General features: G+C 47.9%; 1 protein-coding gene across 2 annotated transcripts in view; it reads right to left on the bottom strand.

Annotated features, from left to right (window-relative positions):
• Nucleotides 1-25,788, bottom strand: part of LOC138979372 (MFS-type transporter SLC18B1-like) — a 53,162-nt gene extending 27,374 nt beyond the window's left edge. For both annotated transcript variants that reach the window (XR_011460005.1, XM_070352080.1), the window contains exons 1-8: nucleotides 25,431-25,788; nucleotides 24,500-24,783; nucleotides 23,939-24,034; nucleotides 22,091-22,164; nucleotides 19,642-19,789; nucleotides 18,487-18,555; nucleotides 14,848-14,938; nucleotides 13,914-14,050 (exon numbers count right to left, since the gene is read on the bottom strand). Coding sequence is in view for 1 of the 2 variants with exons in the window: in XM_070352080.1 (XP_070208181.1) it covers nucleotides 13,914-14,050; nucleotides 14,848-14,938; nucleotides 18,487-18,555; nucleotides 19,642-19,789; nucleotides 22,091-22,164; nucleotides 23,939-24,034; nucleotides 24,500-24,778 (894 nt within the window). In the remaining variant the exon portion in view is untranslated. The remainder of the gene's footprint in view (nucleotides 1-13,913; nucleotides 14,051-14,847; nucleotides 14,939-18,486; nucleotides 18,556-19,641; nucleotides 19,790-22,090; nucleotides 22,165-23,938; nucleotides 24,035-24,499; nucleotides 24,784-25,430) is intronic.
• Nucleotides 25,789-25,908: the final 120 nt, after the last annotated feature.

Raw genomic sequence — 25,908 nt, 5'->3', positions numbered from 1 at the left:
CCTAACACACCCCAACCCAACATCAAACACTACATAGGCACCCCCCTAACACACCCCAACCCAACATCAAACACTACATAGGCACCTCCCTAACACACCCCAACCCAACATCAAACACTACATAGGCACCGCCCTGACACACCCCAACACAACATCAAACACTACATAGGCACCCCCCTAACACACCCCAACCCAACATCAAACACTACATAGGCACCCCCCTAACACACCCCAACCCAACATCAAACACTACATAGGCACCCCCCTAACACACCCCAACCCAACATCAAACACTACATAGGCACCTCCCTAACACACCCCAACCCAACATCAAACACTACATAGGCACCCCCCTAACACACCCCAACACAACATCAAACACTACATAGGCACCTCCCTAACACACCCCAACACAACATCAAACACTACATAGGCACCTCCCTAACACACCCCAACACAACATCAAACACTACATAGGCACCCCCCTAACACACCCCAACCCAACATCAAACACTACATAGGCACCCCCCTGACACACCCCAACCCAACATCAAACACTACATAGGCACCCCCCTAACACACCCCAACCCAACATCAAACACTACATAGGCACCGCCCTAACACCCCCCAACCCAACATCAAACACTACATAGGCACCGCCCTGACACACCCCAACCCAACATCAAACACTACATAGGCACCCCCCTAACACACCCCAACCCAACATCAAACACTACATAGGCACCCCCCTAACACACCCCAACCCAACATCAAACACTACATAGGCACCGCCCTAACACCCCCCAACCCAACATCAAACACTACATAGGCACCGCCCTGACACACCCCAACCCAACATCAAACACTACATAGGCACCCCCCTAACACACCCCAACCCAACATCAAACACTACATAGGCACCCCCCTAACACACCCCAACACAACATCAAACACTACATAGGCACCGCCCTGACACACCCCAACCCAACATCAAACACTACATAGGCACCTCCCTAACACACCCCAACCCAACATCAAACACTACATAGGCACCCCCCTAACACACCCCAACCCAACATCAAACACTACATAGGCACCTCCCTAACACACCCCAACCCAACATCAAACACTACATAGGCACCCCCCTAACACACCCCAACCCAACATCAAACACTACATAGGCACCTCCCTAACACACCCCAACCCAACATCAAACACTACATAGGCACCTCCCTAACACACCCCAACCCAACATCAAACACTACATAGACACCCCCCTAACACACCCCAACCCAACATCAAACACTACATAGGCACCTCCCTAACACACCCCAACCCAACATCAAACACTACATAGGCACCCCCCTAACACACCCCAACCCAACATCAAACACTACATAGGCACCTCCCTAACACACCCCAACCCAACATCAAACACTACATAGGCACCTCCCTAACACACCCCAACACAACATCAAACACTACATAGGCACCTCCCTAACACACCCCAACACAACATCAAACACTACATAGGCACCTCCCTAACACACCCCAACCCAACATCAAACACTACATAGGCACCCCCCTAACACACCCCAACCCAACATCAAACACTACATAGGCACCCCCCTAACACACCCCAACCCAACATCAAACACTACATAGGCACCCCCCTAACACACCCCAACCCAACATCAAACACTACATAGGCACCCCCCTAACACACCCCAACCCAACATCAAACACTACATAGGCACCTCCCTGACACACCCCAACCCAACATCAAACACTACATAGGCACCGCCCTGACACACCCCAACCCAACATCAAACACTACATAGGCACCCCCCTAACACACCCCAACCCAACATCAAACACTACATAGGCACCCCCCCTAACACACCCCAACCCAACATCAAACACTACATAGGCACCGCCCTGACACACCCCAACCCAACATCAAACACTACATAGGCACCTCCCTAACACACCCCAACCCAACATCAAACACTACATAGGCACCCCCCTAACACACCCCAACACAACATCAAACACTACATAGGCACCTCCCTAACACACCCCAACCCAACATCAAACACTACATAGGCACCCCCCTAACACACCCCAACCCAACATCAAACACTACATAGGCACCGCCCTAACACACCCCAACCCAACATCAAACACTACATAGGCACCGCCCTGACACACCCCAACCCAACATCAAACACTACATAGGCACCTCCCTAACACACCCCAACCCAACATCAAACACTACATAGGCACCCCCCTAACACACCCCAACCCAACATCAAACACTACATAGGCACCTCCCTGACACACCCCAACACAACATCAAACACTACATAGGCACCGCCCTGACACACCCCAACACAACATCAAACACTACATAGGCACCTCCCTGACACACCCCAACCCAACATCAAACACTACATAGGCACCTCCCTAACACACCCCAACCCAACATCAAACACTACATAGGCACCTCCCTAACACACCCCAACACAACATCAAACACTACATAGGCACCTCCCTGACACACCCCAACCCAACATCAAACACTACATAGGCACCTCCCTAACACACCCCAACCCAACATCAAACACTACATAGGCACCGCCCTGACACACCCCAACCCAACATCAAACACTACATAGGCACCTCCCTAACACACCCCAACCCAACATCAAACACTACATAGGCACCGCCCTGACACACCCCAACCCAACATCAAACACTACATAGGCACCTCCCTAACACACCCCAACCCAACATCAAACACTACATAGGCACCGCCCTGACACACCCCAACCCAACATCAAACACTACATAGGCACCGCCCTGACACACCCCAACCCAACATCAAACACTACATAGGCACCCCCCTAACACACCCCAACACAACATCAAACACTACATAGGCACCCCCCTAACACACCCCAACCCAACATCAAACACTACATAGGCACCGCCCTAACACACCCCAACCCAACATCAAACACTACATAGGCACCCCCCTAACACACCCCAACCCAACATCAAACACTACATAGGCACCTCCCTAACACACCCCAACCCAACATCAAACACTACATAGGCACCCCCCTAACACACCCCAACCCAACATCAAACACTACATAGGCACCGCCCTAACACACCCCAACCCAACATCAAACACTACATAGGCACCCCCCTAACACACCCCAACCCAACATCAAACACTACATAGGCACCTCCCTAACACACCCCAACCCAACATCAAACACTACATAGGCACCCCCCTAACACACCCCAACCCAACATCAAACACTACATAGGCACCTCCCTAACACACCCCAACCCAACATCAAACACTACATAGGCACCGCCCTGACACACCCCAACACAACATCAAACACTACATAGGCACCCCCCTAACACACCCCAACCCAACATCAAACACTACATAGGCACCTCCCTAACACACCCCAACACAACATCAAACACTACATAGGCACCCCCCTAACACACCCCAACCCAACATCAAACACTACATAGGCACCTCCCTAACACACCCCAACACAACATCAAACACGACATAGGCACCGCCCTGACACACCCCAACCCAACATCAAACACTACATAGGCACCCCCCTGACACACCCCAACCCAACATCAAACACTACATAGGCACCGCCCTGACACACCCCAACCCAACATCAAACACTACATAGGCACCCCCCTAACACACCCCAACCCAACATCAAACACTACATAGGCACCCCCCTAACACACCCCAACCCAACATCAAACACTACATAGGCACCGCCCTGACACACCCCAACCCAACATCAAACACTACATAGGCACCTCCCTAACACACCCCAACCCAACATCAAACACTACATAGGCACCCCCCTGACACACCCCAACCCAACATCAAACACTACATAGGCACCTCCCTAACACACCCCAACACAACATCAAACACGACATAGGCACCGCCCTGACACACCCCAACCCAACATCAAACACTACATAGGCACCCCCCTGACACACCCCAACCCAACATCAAACACTACATAGGCACCCCCCTAACACACCCCAACCCAACATCAAACACTACATAGGCACCCCCCTAACACACCCCAACCCAACATCAAACACTACATAGGCACCCCCCTAACACACCCCAACCCAACATCAAACACTACATAGGCACCTCCCTAACACACCCCAACCCAACATCAAACACTACATAGGCACCCCCCTAACACACCCCAACACAACATCAAACACTACATAGGCACCTCCCTAACACACCCCAACACAACATCAAACACTACATAGGCACCTCCCTAACACACCCCAACACAACATCAAACACTACATAGGCACCCCCCTAACACACCCCAACCCAACATCAAACACTACATAGGCACCCCCCTGACACACCCCAACCCAACATCAAACACTACATAGGCACCCCCCTAACACACCCCAACCCAACATCAAACACTACATAGGCACCGCCCTAACACCCCCCAACCCAACATCAAACACTACATAGGCACCGCCCTGACACACCCCAACCCAACATCAAACACTACATAGGCACCCCCCTAACACACCCCAACCCAACATCAAACACTACATAGGCACCCCCCTAACACACCCCAACCCAACATCAAACACTACATAGGCACCGCCCTAACACCCCCCAACCCAACATCAAACACTACATAGGCACCGCCCTGACACACCCCAACCCAACATCAAACACTACATAGGCACCCCCCTAACACACCCCAACCCAACATCAAACACTACATAGGCACCCCCCTAACACACCCCAACACAACATCAAACACTACATAGGCACCGCCCTGACACACCCCAACCCAACATCAAACACTACATAGGCACCTCCCTAACACACCCCAACACAACATCAAACACTACATAGGCACCGCCCTGACACACCCCAACCCAACATCAAACACTACATAGGCACCCCCCTGACACACCCCAACACAACATCAAACACTACATAGGCACCTCCCTGACACACCCCAACCCAACATCAAACACTACATAGGCACCCCCCTAACACACCCCAACCCAACATCAAACACTACATAGGCACCCCCCTAACACACCCCAACCCAACATCAAACACTACATAGGCACCCCCCTAACACACCCCAACCCAACATCAAACACTACATAGGCACCCCCCTAACACACCCCAACACAACATCAAACACTACATAGGCACCTCCCTAACACACCCCAACACAACATCAAACACTACATAGGCACCCCCCTAACACACCCCAACCCAACATCAAACACTACATAGGCACCCCCCTAACACACCCCAACCCAACATCAAACACTACATAGGCACCCCCCTAACACACCCCAACCCAACATCAAACACTACATAGGCACCCCCCTAACACACCCCAACCCAACATCAAACACTACATAGGCACCCCCCTAACACACCCCAACCCAACATCAAACACTACATAGGCACCGCCCTAACACACCCCAACCCAACATCAAACACTACATAGGCACCCCCCTGACACACCCCAACCCAACATCAAACACTACATAGGCACCCCCCTAACACACCCCAACCCAACATCAAACACTACATAGGCACCCCCCTGACACACCCCAACCCAACATCAAACACTACATAGGCACCTCCCTAACACACCCCAACCCAACATCAAACACTACATAGGCACCCCCCTGACACACCCCAACCCAACATCAAACACTACATAGGCACCCCCCTAACACACCCCAACCCAACATCAAACACTACATAGGCACCCCCCTGACACACCCCAACCCAACATCAAACACTACATAGGCACCTCCCTAACACACCCCAACCCAACATCAAACACTACATAGGCACCCCCCTGACACACCCCAACCCAACATCAAACACTACATAGGCACCCCCCTAACACACCCCAACCCAACATCAAACACTACATAGGCACCTCCCTAACACACCCCAACCCAACATCAAACACTACATAGGCACCCCCCTAACACACCCCAACCCAACATCAAACACTACATAGGCACCCCCCTAACACACCCCAACCCAACATCAAACACTACATAGGCACCCCCCTAACACACCCCAACCCAACATCAAACACTACATAGGCACCGCCCTAACACACCCCAACCCAACATCAAACACTACATAGGCACCCCCCCTAACACACCCCAACCCAACATCAAACACTACATAGGCACCTCCCTGACACACCCCAACCCAACATCAAACACTACATAGGCACCGCCCTGACACACCCCAACCCAACATCAAACACTACATAGGCACCGCCCTGACACACCCCAACCCAACATCAAACACTACATAGGCACCCCCCTAACACACCCCAACCCAACATCAAACACTACATAGGCACCTCCCTAACACACCCCAACCCAACATCAAACACTACATAGGCACCCCCCTAACACACCCCAACCCAACATCAAACACTACATAGGCACCCCCCTAACACACCCCAACCCAACATCAAACACTACATAGGCACCCCCCTAACACACCCCAACCCAACATCAAACACTACATAGGCACCCCCCTAACACACCCCAACCCAACATCAAACACTACATAGGCACCTCCCTAACACACCCCAACCCAACATCAAACACTACATAGGCACCCCCCTAACACACCCCAACCCAACATCAAACACTACATAGGCACCCCCCTAACACACCCCAACCCAACATCAAACACTACATAGGCACCCCCCTAACACACCCCAACCCAACATCAAACACTACATAGGCACCGCCCTGACACACCCCAACCCAACATCAAACACTACATAGGCACCCCCCTAACACACCCCAACCCAACATCAAACACTACATAGGCACCCCCCTGACACCCCCCAACCCAACATCAAACACTACATAGGCACCTCCCTAACACACCCCAACCCAACATCAAACACTACATAGGCACCTCCCTGACACACCCCAACCCAACATCAAACACTACATAGGCACCGCCCTGACACACCCCAACCCAACATCAAACACTACATAGGCACCCCCCTAACACACCCCAACCCAACATCAAACACTACATAGGCACCCCCCTAACACACCCCAACCCAACATCAAACACTACATAGGCACCGCCCTGACACACCCCAACCCAACATCAAACACTACATAGGCACCCCCCTAACACACCCCAACCCAACATCAAACACTACATAGGCACCCCCCTAACACACCCCAACACAACATCAAACACTACATAGGCACCCCCCTAACACACCCCAACCCAACATCAAACACTACATAGGCACCCCCCTAACACACCCCAACCCAACATCAAACACTACATAGGCACCCCCCTAACACACCCCAACACAACATCAAACACTACATAGGCACCCCCCTAACACACCCCAACCCAACATCAAACACTACATAGGCACCTCCCTGACACACCCCAACCCAACATCAAACACTACATAGGCACCTCCCTAACACACCCCAACCCAACATCAAACACTACATAGGCACCTCCCTAACACACCCCAACCCAACATCAAACACTACATAGGCACCGCCCTGACACACCCCAACCCAACATCAAACACTACATAGGCACCTCCCTAACACACCCCAACCCAACATCAAACACTACATAGGCACCGCCCTGACACACCCCAACCCAACATCAAACACTACATAGGCACCTCCCTAACACACCCCAACCCAACATCAAACACTACATAGGCACCGCCCTGACACACCCCAACCCAACATCAAACACTACATAGGCACCGCCCTGACACACCCCAACCCAACATCAAACACTACATAGGCACCCCCCTAACACACCCCAACACAACATCAAACACTACATAGGCACCCCCCTAACACACCCCAACCCAACATCAAACACTACATAGGCACCGCCCTAACACACCCCAACCCAACATCAAACACTACATAGGCACCCCCCTAACACACCCCAACCCAACATCAAACACTACATAGGCACCTCCCTAACACACCCCAACCCAACATCAAACACTACATAGGCACCCCCCTAACACACCCCAACCCAACATCAAACACTACATAGGCACCTCCCTAACACACCCCAACCCAACATCAAACACTACATAGGCACCGCCCTGACACACCCCAACACAACATCAAACACTACATAGGCACCCCCCTAACACACCCCAACCCAACATCAAACACTACATAGGCACCTCCCTAACACACCCCAACACAACATCAAACACTACATAGGCACCCCCCTAACACACCCCAACCCAACATCAAACACTACATAGGCACCTCCCTAACACACCCCAACACAACATCAAACACGACATAGGCACCGCCCTGACACACCCCAACCCAACATCAAACACTACATAGGCACCCCCCTAACACACCCCAACCCAACATCAAACACTACATAGGCACCTCCCTAACACACCCCAACACAACATCAAACACGACATAGGCACCGCCCTGACACACCCCAACCCAACATCAAACACTACATAGGCACCCCCCTAACACACCCCAACACAACATCAAACACTACATAGGCACCCCCCTAACACACCCCAACCCAACATCAAACACTACATAGGCACCGCCCTGACACACCCCAACCCAACATCAAACACTACATAGGCACCTCCCTAACACACCCCAACCCAACATCAAACACTACATAGGCACCCCCCTGACACACCCCAACCCAACATCAAACACTACATAGGCACCCCCCTAACACACCCCAACCCAACATCAAACACTACATAGGCACCTCCCTAACACACCCCAACCCAACATCAAACACTACATAGGCACCGCCCTGACACACCCCAACACAACATCAAACACTACATAGGCACCCCCCTAACACACCCCAACCCAACATCAAACACTACATAGGCACCCCCCTAACACACCCCAACCCAACATCAAACACTACATAGGCACCTCCCTAACACACCCCAACCCAACATCAAACACTACATAGGCACCGCCCTGACACACCCCAACACAACATCAAACACTACATAGGCACCCCCCTAACACACCCCAACCCAACATCAAACACTACATAGGCACCCCCCTAAAACACCCCAACCCAACATCAAACACTACATAGGCACCCCCCTAACACACCCCAACCCAACATCAAACACTACATAGGCACCTCCCTAACACACCCCAACCCAACATCAAACACTACATAGGCACCCCCCTAACACACCCCAACACAACATCAAACACTACATAGGCACCTCCCTAACACACCCCAACACAACATCAAACACTACATAGGCACCTCCCTAACACACCCCAACACAACATCAAACACTACATAGGCACCCCCCTAACACACCCCAACCCAACATCAAACACTACATAGGCACCCCCCTGACACACCCCAACCCAACATCAAACACTACATAGGCACCCCCCTAACACACCCCAACCCAACATCAAACACTACATAGGCACCGCCCTAACACCCCCCAACCCAACATCAAACACTACATAGGCACCGCCCTGACACACCCCAACCCAACATCAAACACTACATAGGCACCCCCCTAACACACCCCAACCCAACATCAAACACTACATAGGCACCCCCCTAACACACCCCAACCCAACATCAAACACTACATAGGCACCGCCCTAACACCCCCCAACCCAACATCAAACACTACATAGGCACCGCCCTGACACACCCCAACCCAACATCAAACACTACATAGGCACCCCCCTAACACACCCCAACCCAACATCAAACACTACATAGGCACCCCCCTAACACACCCCAACACAACATCAAACACTACATAGGCACCGCCCTGACACACCCCAACCCAACATCAAACACTACATAGGCACCTCCCTAACACACCCCAACACAACATCAAACACTACATAGGCACCGCCCTGACACACCCCAACCCAACATCAAACACTACATAGGCACCCCCCTGACACACCCCAACACAACATCAAACACTACATAGGCACCTCCCTGACACACCCCAACCCAACATCAAACACTACATAGGCACCCCCCTAACACACCCCAACCCAACATCAAACACTACATAGGCACCCCCCTAACACACCCCAACCCAACATCAAACACTACATAGGCACCCCCCTAACACACCCCAACCCAACATCAAACACTACATAGGCACCCCCCTAACACACCCCAACACAACATCAAACACTACATAGGCACCCCCCTAACACACCCCAACCCAACATCAAACACTACATAGGCACCTCCCTAACACCCCCCAACCCAACATCAAACACTACATAGGCACCCCCCTAACACACCCCAACCCAACATCAAACACTACATAGGCACCCCCCTAACACACCCCAACCCAACATCAAACACTACATAGGCACCTCCCTAACACACCCCAACCCAACATCAAACACTACATAGGCACCCCCCTAACACACCCCAACCCAACATCAAACACTACATAGGCACCCCCCTAACACACCCCAACCCAACATCAAACACTACATAGGCACCTCCCTAACACACCCCAACCCAACATCAAACACTACATAGGCACCTCCCTGACACACCCCAACCCAACATCAAACACTACATAGGCACCCCCCTAACACACCCCAACCTAACATCAAACACTACATAGGCACCCCCCTAACACCAAACACTACATAGGCACCCCCCTAACACACCCCAACCTAACATCAAACACTACATAGGCACCCCCCTAACACACCCCAACCTAACATCAAACACTACATAGGCACCCCCCTAACACCAAACACTACATAGGCACCCCCCTAACACACCCCAACCCAACATCAAACACTACATAGGCACCTCCCTGACACACCCCAACCCAACATCAAACACTACATAGGCACCCCCCTAACACACCCCAACCTAACATCAAACACTACATAGGCACCCCCCTAACACCAAACACTACATAGGCACCCCCCTAACACACCCCAACCTAACATCAAACACTACATAGGCACCCCCCTAACACACCCCAACCTAACATCAAACACTACATAGGCACCCCCCTAACACCAAACACTACATAGGCACCCCCCTAACACACCCCAACCCGACATCAAACACTACATAGGCACCTCCCTGACACACCCCAACCCAACATCAAACACTACATAGGCACCCCCCTAACACACCCCAACCTAACATCAAACACTACATAGGCACCCCCCTAACACACCCCAACCTAACATCAAACACTACATAGGCACCCCCCTAACACCAAACACTACATAGGCACCCCCCTAACACACCCCAACCTAACATCAAACACTACATAGGCACCCCCCTAACACCAAACACTACATAGGCACCCCCCTAACACACCCCAACCCAACATCAAACACTACATAGGCACCCCCCTAACACACCCCAACCTAACATCAAACACTACATAGGCACCCCCCTAACACCAAACACTACATAGGCACCTCCCTAACACACCCCAACCCAACATCAAACACTACACAGGCACCCCCCTAACACACCCCAACCCAACATCAAACACTACACAGGCACCGCCCTAACACACCCCAACCCAACATCAAACACTACATAGGCACCTCCCTAACACACCCCAACCCAACATCAAACACTACATAGGCACCTCCCTAACACACCCCAACCCAACATCAAACACTACATAGGCACCTCCCTAACACACCCCAACCCAACATCAAACACTACATAGGCACCTCCCTAACACACCCCAACATCAAACACTACATAGGCACCCCCCTAACACACCCCAACCCAACATCAAACACTACATAGGCACCCCCCTAACACACCCCAACCCAACATCAAACACTACATAGGCACCGCCCTAACACACCCCAACCCAACATCAAACACTACATAGGCACCTCCCTAACACACCCCAACATCAAACACTACATAGGCACCCCCCTAACACACCCCAACCCAACATCAAACACTACATAGGCACCCCCCTAACACACCCCAACCCAACATCAAACACTACATAGGCACCGCCCTAACACACCCCAACCCAACATCAAACACTACATAGGCACCTCCCTGACACACCCCAACCCAACATCAAACACTACATAGGCACCCCCCTAACACACCCCAACCTAACATCAAACACTACATAGGCACCCCCCTAACACACCCCAACCCAACATCAAACACTACATAGGCACCCCCCTAACACACCCCAACCCAACATCAAACACTACATAGGCACCCCCCTGACACACCCCAACCCAACATCAAACACTACATAGGCACCCCCCTAACACACCCCAACCCAACATCAAACACTACATAGGCACCCCCCTGACACACCCCAACCCAACATCAAACACTACATAGGCACCCCCCTAACACACCCCAACCCAACATCAAACACTACATAGGCACCCCCCTAACACCCCCCAACCCAACATCAAACACTACATAGGCACCGCCCTGACACACCCCAACCCAACATCAAACACTACATAGGCACCCCCCTGACACACCCCAACCCAACATCAAACACTACATAGGCACCTCCCTAACACACCCCAACACAACATCAAACACTACATAGGCACCTCCCTAACACACCCCAACCCAACATCAAACACGACATAGGCACCCCCCTAACATACCCCAACCCAACATCAAACACTACATAGGCACCCCCCTAACACACCCCAACCTAACATCAAACACTACATAGGCACCGCCCTAACACACCCCAACCCAACATCAAACACTACATAGGCACCCCCCTAACACACCCCAACCCAACATCAAACACTACATAGGCACCCCCCTAACACACCCCAACCCAACATCAAACACTACATAGACACCCCCCTAACACACCCCAACCCAACATCAAACACTACATAGGCACCGCCCTAACACACCCCAACCCAACATCAAACACTACATAGGCACCTCCCTAACACACCCCAACCCAACATCAAACACTACATAGGCACCTCCCTAACACACCCCAACCCAACATCAAACACTACATAGGCACCCCCCTAACACACCCCAACCCAACATCAAACACTACATAGGCACCTCCCTAACACACCCCAACCCAACATCAAACACTACATAGGCACCCCCCTAACACACCCCAACCCAACATCAAACACTACATAGGCACCTCCCTAACACACCCCAACCCAACATCAAACACTACATAGGCACCCCCCTAACACACCCCAACCCAACATCAAACACTACATAGGCACCCCCCTAACACACCCCAACCCAACATCAAACACTACATAGGCACCTCCCTAACACACCCCAACCCAACATCAAACACTACATAGGCACCTCCCTGACACACCCCAACCCAACATCAAACACTACATAGGCACCTCCCTAACACACCCCAACCCAACATCAAACACTACATAGGCACCCCCCTAACACACCCCAACCCAACATCAAACACTACATAGGCACCCCCCTAACACACCCCAACCCAACATCAAACACTACATAGGCACCGCCCTAACACACCCCAACCCAACATCAAACACTACATAGGCACCTCCCTAACACACCCCAACCCAACATCAAACACTACATAGGCACCCCCCTAACACACCCCAACCCAACATCAAACACTACATAGGCACCCCCCTAACACACCCCAACCCAACATCAAACACTACATAGGCACCGCCCTAACACACCCCAACCCAACATCAAACACTACACAGGCACCCCTGACGGGGTTATTTGTCAAAAAGGACAGACATACCTGGGAGAGGTGACCGGCCAGAGTGGGGTCCAGAAAGCCCAGTGAGTACGAGCCGCTAACAATGGTTACCGTGGTGACCAACACTAAGGGACTGGTCAGCATCAGGAACATGGAGCCCCGGTTTGGCCGATGGGAATCTAGGAAAAAGTATTTTCAGTTATTGATATGTGATGGAATTTGAGAAATGGGACACACGTTGCACATCAGATCTGCTAAATAAATTAGGAAATACAACCAACAAAACCTAACAAATTGCAAAGTAAACAAAGTACGACTTTTTGGTATTTGAGCAGTTGGAGCTCTACAATGCCAAATCTATCTATACACTGAATCACTTTGCAACAAGTTTGGTGAAATTACAAAACCTGCATAAGTTTTCTAACTTCAACTCTGTATACCAGTTGACAGTTTGTGTAAACGGCGTACCGTCCTAGTTGAGTTCCACCAACCTGGGTGCTTGGCCCCTGTGTCGTCACTTCACAAGCTTCACAGTTTGTGTAAACGGCGTACCGTCCTAGTTGAGTTCCACCAACCTGGGTGCTTGGCCCCTGTGTCGTCACTTCACAAGCTTCACAGTTTGTGTAAACGGCGTACCGTCCTAGTTGAGTTCCACCAACCTGGGTGCTTGGCCCCTGTGTCGTCACTTCACAAGCTTCACAGTTTGTGTAAACGGCGTACCGTCCTAGTTGAGTTCCACCAACCTGGGTGCTTGGCCCCTGTGTCGTCACTTCACAAGCTTCACAGTTTTAAAGTCAGACAGACTGAATCTGCCACACTGGTCGCCGAGCTTCCTTGTGTCTAATTCATAATATCAACAACTCATTTTCTCAAAAAATTGCCCCTCCTTCTTATGTGCTGTCACAAATGATAAAGTATTAATACAATAACGACTGTAATAAAATTAAAATTAAAATTTTTAAAATCCCCCCATCACCTGGTCTGCTGGGCATGAGCAGTGCGGTGAGACAGGCACAGGTCATCAGGATGCCGCCCATCACCCAGAACGGTAGGCCAAATCCACCCAGCTGAACACACAACAACATTATACAACAGGTGATCAGGATACTTCCCATCACCCAGAACAGTAGGCCAAACCCACCCAGCTGAACACACGCAACACAGCAACGTCATGCAGCAAATGATGTAATCTGGTATAAATGATGTAATCTGACATGACGATGGAACATGGTATAAATGATGTAATCTGACATGACGATGGAACATGGTACAAATGATGTAATCTGACATGACGATGGAACATGGTATAAATGATGTAATCTGACATGACGATGGAACATGGTATAAATGATGTAATCTGACATGATGATGGAACATGGTACAAATGATGTAATCTGACATGACGATGGTACATGGTATAAATGATGTAATCTGACATCTTTCTTTCTTTCTTTATTTGGTGTTTAACGTCGTTTTCAACCACGAAGGTTATATCGCGACGAGGGAAAGGGGGGAGATGGGATAGGGGAAAGGTGGGGGAGATGGGATAGAGCCACTTCAGGGCCTCACATCCATGTCGGACATCGGACATATGAGGATATTTTTTTTCCAAATGTCCTATACATTTTTCATGCAGGAGGACAAATGTCCTATTGTTTTTGTCACAAAGTGGTCAATGTCCGATTATTCTATCATTTGATCCGGACATCATCAGTACTTCTCAATTTACAGTAGTTTGAATGCTATTTTATCGATGTACAGTGGTACTCCCGACGAACGACCCCCCTATCAGAGACCCTCTCCCTTCTCAGACCTCATTCTTGCTGACGGATTAGTTTTGCTATATAAATCACCCCCCATGGCCGACTCCCCCCAGAACCCGATTTGCGACCGACTAGTTGTTACAATTTGCGACCTTGTAACGACATTTTCAAATCAAAACCTAACAAAAAATCGTAACGTTTTGCTTGAATCTCTGAAAAAAGATCGCAAAATTCACTCGGCCGGAAATATAACAGACGACGCGTTTAGGTCTCGATTGCGCATGTCCGACGTTCATAATTTTACGATCCCAACATGCCCTTTTCTTTGTCCACTTCCTTTTGAAAAATCAACAAACACACGCGCGAGCATCAACGATCTTCTTCTTCGACCATGGCTTCGAACTCTCCTTCAACTTCAAACGCTCAATCGCGCGGAAAGAAGAGGAAAATTTTGACTCTGGAACAGAGGATGGAAGTGGTGAAACGGAGCCGTAAGGGCGAAACGGCAATTTCGATCGCGCGGTCGTTTGAGGTAGGAAAAACTCAGATTAAATCGATCGTCAGCGACCAAGAAAACGTGGTCAATCGATGGGAGACCGGCGAAAATTGTTATGAACTTTGCTAGTGCAGCCTCATGCACTCAGGACCTTATGCGGTTTGCTTTGGCCAATAACTTTCCCGACATGGCTGATGTCTTGCTCAATTTTGACAGTCAAATTAAGAAAGAACACTTGAAGAGAAAGTCTCAAGCTTCTCAGACGTCCATGAAATCTTTCTTCAAACCAGTGTAAAATGTGACAGGTGTATAGTCCTCTTCCAAATACTGACACCCATATGAACATAAACTCTTTTGACTCCCAAATATTTTTTTAAATACATGTAGAGGATACAATTAAAGTAAAAAAATATAGAAAAAATACATACCTCTTGCTTTTTATTGAATTAGGTTATCAAATTAATTCACCAAACCACAACTGTAATTATGCCACAACTTCGACGGACCCTGAAGGTATTTCTCTCTTTCTCTCTGTCACTGACTTTTTCTCTCTCACTGTCTTTTTCTGACCTGACCTCACCCCCCATGTAAGACCCCCCCCTTTTAAGACCTAAATTTGTCAGATTTTGGGAGGTCTTACATGGGGAGTACCACTGTATTGCGAAGCGATGTGTAGCAAACGAAATTAGACACTTTGTGCCTCTAGTATCAAAGAGTTTCCAAGGCTCGCAACTCGGAATGCTCGAAGCCAGTTGAGAGTTGCCTCCCTTCGCACTTTCCCCGAAAATAACAAACATGCCACCTAAACGAAAACCGTGATCCCAGAAAAGGGACAGAAGAAATTACACTTCAAGTCCCTTCCCTCATCATCTGTCAGTAGCACGGAAACTGAGCTTCCTCCAGCCCCAGAGCAGTTAGAGCCCGATCGCCCAGGTGAGAATGTCGATCGCGATGGTCAAACATCGGAGCCGAAGAAAGACACTACCCCCTCCCTCACCCCCACGCGTAACTTCGTCTCAAGCTGGGCGACATCATTCCCGTGGGTGTCGCATGACCCGGAGAGGAAACTTATGTTTTGCACCTCATGTCAGCACACAGGGAAGTCCAACACTTTTACCGTTGGCTGTTCGAACTTTCGCAAATCGGCCCTTACCGACCATCAAGAAACCAAAGACCATGCTGTTAGTGTGCATGTGCCATCTCTCCAGAGAGACAAGGAGATAGTTGAAACCTGACAGCTGACAAAACAAGAAAAGGGGGCAGCTGTGGCAGTCAAAGCTGCTCACTTTTTGCCAAGAAAAGTATTTTTGTTCTTTTACCCTCGTGCCAAGAAACTAGTCAAGTTTAATTATATTTACGTTTCGTTATGGGAAAAAAATGTCCTATTGATTTGTTTTTGTTCAGGACAAATGTCCTATCACCTTTACATTGGCCAGGACATTTGTCCTATGCTACCTCTCATGGATGTGAGGCCCTGCCACTTGTTAAGTGGTAATCTGACATGACAATGGAACATGGTATACATGATGTATAATCTGACATGACGATGGAACATGGTATAAATGATGTAATCTGACATGACGATGGAACATGGTATACATGATGTATAATCTGACATGACGCTGGAACATGGTATAAATGATGTAATCTGACATGACGATGGAACATGGTATAAGTGATGTATAATCTGACATGACGATGGAACATGGTATAAATGATGTAATCTGACATGACGATGGAACATGGTATAAATGATGTATAATCTGACATGACGATGGAACATGGTATAAATGATGTAATCTGACATGACGATGGAACATGGTACAAATGATGTAATCTGACATGACGATGGAACATGGTATAAATGATGTAATCTGACATGACGATGGAACATGGTATAAATGATGTAATCTGACATGACGATGGAACATGGTACAAATGATGTAATCTGACATGACGATGGAACATGGTATAAATGATGTAATCTGACATGACGATGGAACATGGTATAAATGATGTAATCTGACATGACAATGGAACATGGTATAAATGATGTAATCTGACATGACAATGGAACATGGTATAAATGATGTAATCTGACATGACAATGGAACATGGTATAGGAGGATATAAGGCTTACCGAATCCAAAATAAGACAACGCACATTTAGAAGATTTTATAAAATTTTGTGTAACTCTGATGTGATGTAGAAATTAACTGGGCAAAGTCGACTACGTGATGTACACTTGGCGAAGCTGGCAGGATCAAGCTTTATTACTGGGAAGAGAAACGGACAAATGCAGTAATCTTCAAGGCATATTAGCATTACACGAGACAGGTGTATTTCCAGTCTTACCTCAAACAACGCTCCACCAATAGGGGGCCCCACCATCAGCCCTAAACCAGAAAAGGTTTCCAATGCACCCTGCAACGTAACCACTGTGTCAGTGAAACACTTTCATTCCTGCCAAGGCCTTCTCACATGGCGCTAATCAGAAACTAAATCCAAAGTAAAATCAACAGAAAAACACACATGCAAGCACACACACACACACACACACACAGAAAAAAAGTAACATTTACGTTCATTTCAACGCACAAATTTCTAAAGACATCAAACGAAATGTTGTTTGGCCCATATTAACAGCAACTCTCTGCCCTATGTGTAATTGCTCCGCCCCTTCCCTTGTAACCCGCTCCAAACTTGGCAAAACGAAACCCCCTTTTGTGATCTTCAAAAATCTGAACGATCAGACCGTAAAAAAAGAGACACTCTTAGAATGGGGGTAAAGTTACTGTACTTTGACAAGAACTTCTGTAGACTTGGGTGTTAGAATGGGGGTAAAGTTACCATACTTTGACAAGAACTTCTGTAGACTAGGGTGTTAGAATGGGGGTAAAGTTACCGTACTTTGACAAGAACTTCTGTGAAACTGGGGTATTCTTTCTTTCTTTCTTTCTTTATTTGGTGTTTAACGTCGTTTTCAACCGTTCAAGGTTATATCGCGACGGGAACTAGGGTATTACAATGGGGGTAAAGTTGACGTGCTTTGACAAGAACTTCTGTGAAACTAGGGTATTAAAAGGAGAGGAAACTATTTAAAGGGAGGGAGGGTCTTAAAGGGTGGGAGGGTCTTAAAGGGAGGGAGGGTCTTAAAGGGAGGGAGGGTCTTAAAGGGTGGGAGGGTCTTAAAGGGTGGGAGGGTCTTAAAGGGTGGGAGGGTCTTAAAGGGTGGGAGGGTCTTAAAGGGAGGGAGGGTCTTAAAGGGTGGGAGGGTCTTAAAGGGAGGGAGGGTCTTAAAGGGAGGGAGGGTCTTAAAGGGTGGGAGGGTCTTAAAGGGAGGGAGGGTCTTAAAGGGAGGGAGGGTCTTAAAGGGAGGGAGGGTCTTAAAGGGAGGGAGGGTCTTAAAGGGAGGGAGGGTCTTAAAGGGAGGGAGGGTCTTAAAGGGAGGGAGGGTCTTAAAGGGTGTTTTAACTCCTAAAATGGTGTTCCACTGTATCACACACTCACAAAGACAGTGGAGACTTGCGCGGGAAACTCGTTGGCGATGATAGCGAAGCTGGCGGTGATGAAGGCGGAGGCTCCCAGCGCCTCTACGGTCCGCACCAAGAAACACATCACCATGAACGTAACGCCCGACGGACACTTGTCCAACACCCTGAAACACATCACTATGAACGTAACGCCCGACGGACACTTGTCTAACAGCCTGAAACACATCACTATGAACGTAACGCCCGACGGACACTTGTCTGACAGCCTGAAACACCAAGAAACACATCACTATGAACGTAACGCCCGACGGACACTTGTCTAACAGCCTGAAACACATCACTATGAACGTAACGCCCGACGGACACTTGTCTAACAGCCTGAAACACATCACTATGAACGTAACGCCCGACGGACACTTGTCTAACAGCCTGAAACACATCACTATGAACGTAACGCCCGACGGACACTTGTCTAACAGCCTGAAACACATCACTATGAACGTAACGCCCAACGGACACTTGTCTAACAGCCTGAAACACATCACTATTAACGTAACGCCCGACGGACACTTGTCTAACAGCCTGAAACACATCACTATGAACGTAACGCCCAACGGACACTTGTCTGACAGCCTGAAACACATCACTATGAACGTAACGCCCGACGGACACTTGTCTGACAGCCTGAAACACATCACTATGAACGTAACGCCCGACGGACACTTGTCTAACAGCCTGAAACACATCACTATGAACGTAACGCCCGACGGACACTTGTCTGACAGCCTGAAACACATCACTATGAACGTAACGCCCGACGGACACTTGTCTGACAGCCTGAAACACATCACTATGAACGTAACGCCCGACGGACACTTGTCTGACAGCCTGAAACACATCACTATGAACGTAACGCCCGACGGACACTTGTCTAACAGCCTGAAACACATCACTATGAACGTAACGCCCGACGGACACTTGTCTGACAGCCTGAAACACATCACTATGAACGTAACGCCCGACGGACACTTGTCTAACAGCCTGAAACACATCACTATGAACGTAACGCCCGACGGACACTTGTCTGACAGCCTGAAACACATCACTATGAACGTAACGCCCGACGGACACTTGTCTGACAGCCTGAAACACATCACTATGAACGTAACGCCCGACGGACACTTGTCTAACAGCCTGAAACACCCAGACACAAATCACCCTCAAACACACATTGCATATTTTCAGCTGAACATTCAGATGGGAGGCTCTTAAACATTCAAAATACATAACACCTGGCACTGAGGCTCTTAAACATTCAAAATACATAACACCTGGCACTGAGGCTCTTAAACATTCAAAATACATAACACCTGGCAGGGTTCGACACTAGCGGGGGCGGGGGGCGGAACGCCCCAGAGTTTTGTGTTCCGCCCCAAACATTGCCGAAGCTTGGGGCCCACTCCGCCCCAGGATAAATTCCAACAATGACAAACCGAAAATTCTAATGCCAGAGCCAATCACTAAAAATCGCCAGTCAAAGTCGTCACTGAAATTTGCGTTACGATCAATGCCGCAGTCAAGAAAAAAACACATTCAAATCGTCGAAGGACAATGTCGTAAGGGAAATAACTCCCAGATTGCGCTCTTTAGCGTGAGAGATAAGTATCGCCTTCAAATGCCAAACGCAAAATGTGGCGACACATCCCTGGTGTAAAAAGACATGGAAATGAAGATGAAGAACAGGGTGGAGAGAAACGAAAAAAGGAGACCGATGCAGCCAAAAGCGCGAAGCGCTGTCGTAATTTCAATGTCAAATGGTTGAAAGAATTTCCCTGGCTTCAGTACGATGAAGAAAAACAGACAATGCATTGCCGCACGTGAATACTGAGAGTGGGCCCCAGATTTTTTTTTCCCGCCCCAGCAATTTCCATCTCTGGGGCCAGTGTGGCCCCAGGCCAAATAAGTTAGTGTCGACCCCTGCCTGGCACTGAGGCTCTTAAACATTCAAAATACATAACACCTGGCACTGAGGCTCTTAAACATTCAAAATACATAACACCTGGCACTGAGGCTCTCAAACATTCAAAATACATAACACCTGGCACTGAGGCTCTTAAACATTCAAAATACATAACACCTGGCACTGAGGCTCTCAAACATTCAAAATACATAACACCTGGCACTGAGGCTCTCAAACATTCAAAATACATAACACCTGGCACTCATCCCAACCCTGTCACAAAGTTAATCCTGACAGTGGCACACACATACACACACAATAAAATCAACAACCAGTATTCTAACTATTGGTTGTCCTATTCTAGCATTTACTACAACATGTAACGCGTGAAGAGCTTAAGTCAAGTTATTAAGTGACTCACCCAAACAATATGGTGACTCACCCAAACAATATGGTGACTCACCCAAACAATATGGTGACTCACCCAAACAATATGGTGACTCACCCAAACAATATGGCACAACCTCCACACACAAACAGCCCTGATATGAACATGAAGCGAGATCCAATGCGGGTCAACTGCAACAGAAAGAAGCGGAGAATGAATTACTCATGATCAACATAAAGTGATAAAGGGACCGACAACTCATTGTAAAGCTGTATTGAAATGTACTTGTATCATAAACTGATAAAGGGACGGACAACTCATTGTAAAGCTGTATTGAAATGTACTTGTATCATAAAGTGATAAAGGGACCGACAACTCATTGTAAAGCTGTATTGAAATGTACTTGTATCATAAACTGATAAAGGGACGGACAACTCATTGTAAAGCTGTATTGAAATGTACTTGTATCATAAACTGATAAAGGGACCGACAACTCATTGTAAAGCTGTATTGAAATGTACTTGTATCATAAACTGATAAAGGGACGGACAACTCATTGTAAAGCTGTATTGAAATGTACCTGTATCATAACATGGAAAGGTCAGACCTGTGTACCTTATTGGAACAGTTGGTGTATTTTCCACACAGACTTTGTGTATTTTCAAAATATTGAGTGTATTTTTTTTACAAAATAGATGTGCTTGTTAATCATGTGACCGACGTAAAACTGTTAGCACTTATTGAACACGCTTTCAGAACGAAACAATAAGTGACCCAGTTTCACGAAACCAGGGATAACCGCTGGCCCTCCTTTCGCAGCTACAGCTGAAAAGCCGAGCCTGGGCCCTATCTGGGTTAATTTGGGATTTTTGTTGATTCTGAAAGCTGAGTTTCTCCTCTTTCGAATGGTATACTTTATTAAAACAGATTCAAACTATAAATGTCTTTAAAACGATGTTTTATTGCCCTATCTTATCTTTCTTTTGTCTTCAGAGATGAGATTCTTCCGCTTTTTCGCGGAATTCCGCTCAAAAGTTGATCCCCAGGACTGTTTTTCTGAATCGTCCAGACCCTGGACCCCACCAGGGGCAACCAAATGTTTTTTACCCGCTTAAATCAAAATTTGGGAATCTCATCTCTGTGTCTTAATCTTTCAACAATGAGGGGTTATCGACCCATTTTCGGCATCGGATTACTGAAAGTATCCCTCGAAGGGCCTCACTGTATCGTTATCGCGTCAACTTTGACCTCAAGTGTGTGTGTGAACTTTGAATTCGACCAATGAAAAGAATTGTAAAGCGATTTTGGCCTGTAAACAAACGAACAAAGACAGCGAGCAACTGACCAACCAGCGTGCTCCTATCAGTTATTGCATATTTAGCTAGATTTGATAAAAATGATGATTGGAAACTAATAAGAAGTTACTTTACGGTGTTCCTGTAAATTTTCATTACAATAGAAGCATGGTTGCTAAGGAAATATTGTCTTTGAATGTGCTTCTCCTTTGAAGGCTCTTTTCTCAAAATGGCTGCCGGGACCATTCTATACTTTGAAACCCCATATCTCCGTGAGTTTTGAAGCTACAGGCATAAAACTTATATCAATTTAAAAGGAATGATGTGAAGAATATGGATATATATATGCTAATAGCTCAATTTGCAAAAAATAGCACTTATCCCTGGTTTTGTGGTGCCTGGTCACATATATGGCAGATTTTGATTCTCGTCGAATCACGTATAATCCCGTGAAAATATAGATCAATTGTAAGCGCTAACCGAAGCAAACCGGATTTTATCCATGGCCAATCACATACACAACAGTTTAAAGACGCAATAAATAAAAAAACTTTTGTTTTTTTTAATCGTCGTACTTTCTTATAAACCAGCGTATTTATAGTATGCTTAGAAACTTGGCGTACAAAATACGGCAAAATCATATGAGTAAACAGGTCTGAAAAGTACTCACAAAGTTGCCGTAGATGGGAGCTGAGACAAATATCCAGAGCTCAAAACAGCTGAAGATGAGACCGATCACAGTCTGGGACGCTCCCTTCTTGGCCGCCTGGTGACACAGGGGAAAGACAGAACAGTCAGGTCATGCGTCACAACACTGGGTGTCAGTGTTACCAAGTCACAGCCATAATTGTCGTACAAAGTGATTTTAACCTTGTTTGCCGTGGCATGGCAAGTACTTATGTCAATTTCAAACTTTAAAAAATCATAGCAAAGTAATGACTGCCAGTTTTCTGAATTTATAAACCCTCAAACCTTGCAGAAAGCCAGTTGAAATTAAAACAGACTTTCCGCAAACAAGTCATAGGTAGCAATGTGTATATGATATAACTATAGCCGGCGTTTCGCCAAATGTGAGTAAAGACTAAAGGCACAACCTGCCAGAACTGAACATTGGCTAGTGAAATATTTCCTTTGGCAGGAAAAATTTTTGAGGAACTAGCCAAAGGCTAATGAAGCATATATTATATATGTGAGACTTTTAGGGCTGCAGTGATCATTGTAGACTTCTGACCTCTGCAGGGAAGAACGGCGCCAGGAGAGAAAAACAGGTGCAGGCGACAAAGTTGGCAAACGCCATGGTGACCAGCGTCCATTTCTTTTCTCGCGACAGTCGACGGAAGGAAAACGACGTCTCCCCGGCGTCAGGTGACGTTGACGGCCCGACCTTGACCTCTGGGTCTTGCGTGTCAAGGCCGATGCCGATGTTGACAGTGTTATCTCCATCCGACGCCAGGAGAGGGGCGTGATCGCTTGTGGTGGTGCTTGACTGTGAAGATCGTTTTCTTTCCATCGTTTCTGAGAAAAAAATAAAGCACACAAATAAAACCAAATAAGAGATTAAGACCCATGCAGAGCTGCAGGAGGGAAGTGCATGCATAATAACCAATCAGGGGCGGATTAGGGTCGGGGGGGGGGGGGGGGGGTTACAGGGGTTCTGGAACCCCCCCTCCAGCTGTCAAAAAAATTAAAAAAATTAATACTAACTTTAAAAGAAATAATGAATGGCTGCTGACACCAGTTGATCATGTTTAAAATCAAGGATAAGCCATAAATTGTTCATAAAATAGCTAAAACTCTTCAGCTTCTGGGCTGCAAAGCCCGCCAGAACCCCCAACGGGACCTTGCCCATGTACCCCACAAGGGGTCTACCCCTGGACCCCAGGTTGTAACCCCCCCCCCCCCCCCTCTGGCTTAACTGCTCCGCCCCTGCCAATAATTGTATACATATACATACATCTGCAAGCTATACTCATAGTGCAGACATTCTACTTGTATCAATTCTTTTATATCACTTCCATAATTATGATTTTTGTCCAAAGAAGAATGATAAAATGCCATACAAACTGATATAATAACTCATTCAATTTCAATATTTTATATAAATTTATAAGGAAGGAAAAAATAATGTTCGATCACGGCAACCCCATAGCAGTTTTACTTACATAATTACTAAATTAGCAGTACACCACTCTCGAACTGTGAGATATTAGCAGCAGAACGTCTTCAATGAAATTCCTGGGGTTACTGCCGCTGTGGTAAAGAAGGGACATTTTTTGCCCAATCAGCTGATTGATGAAGGAACCATGATATTGCACAACTTCGCATCAACATCAGAGGCAGCGTCACAATTGGTCGCTTCTTGTCCAGCCTAAGTCCTTCTGCCTGCCTCCAGACCTACAGTATGACACTTCGGTCCGAATTTGAGCGACCAGTTCCGCTTTTTCTGCCTACATTTTTTCAATAGCTAAATTATGCGGTGCTGCAAAGCCGCGAGAATCTTGTTTCGGTCGGTGGTTGCAAGGCAGGGGCGATAACTCCCTCCCTTTAGCGTGGAGTTAACTCCCCTGCAATCTTATCGAGAAGACTGGTCCATTTCTTGCAAACAGGGAGAAATTTGATGTGAAGAGATAGATACTTGCC

This window comes from Littorina saxatilis, linkage group LG11, assembly GCF_037325665.1.
Source record: "Littorina saxatilis isolate snail1 linkage group LG11, US_GU_Lsax_2.0, whole genome shotgun sequence".
In the NCBI taxonomy this organism is placed as follows: Eukaryota; Metazoa; Mollusca; class Gastropoda; order Littorinimorpha; family Littorinidae; genus Littorina; species Littorina saxatilis.
The sequence above is the reverse complement of the archived record's forward strand: the minus strand, read 5'-3'. Positions and strand labels throughout refer to the sequence as shown.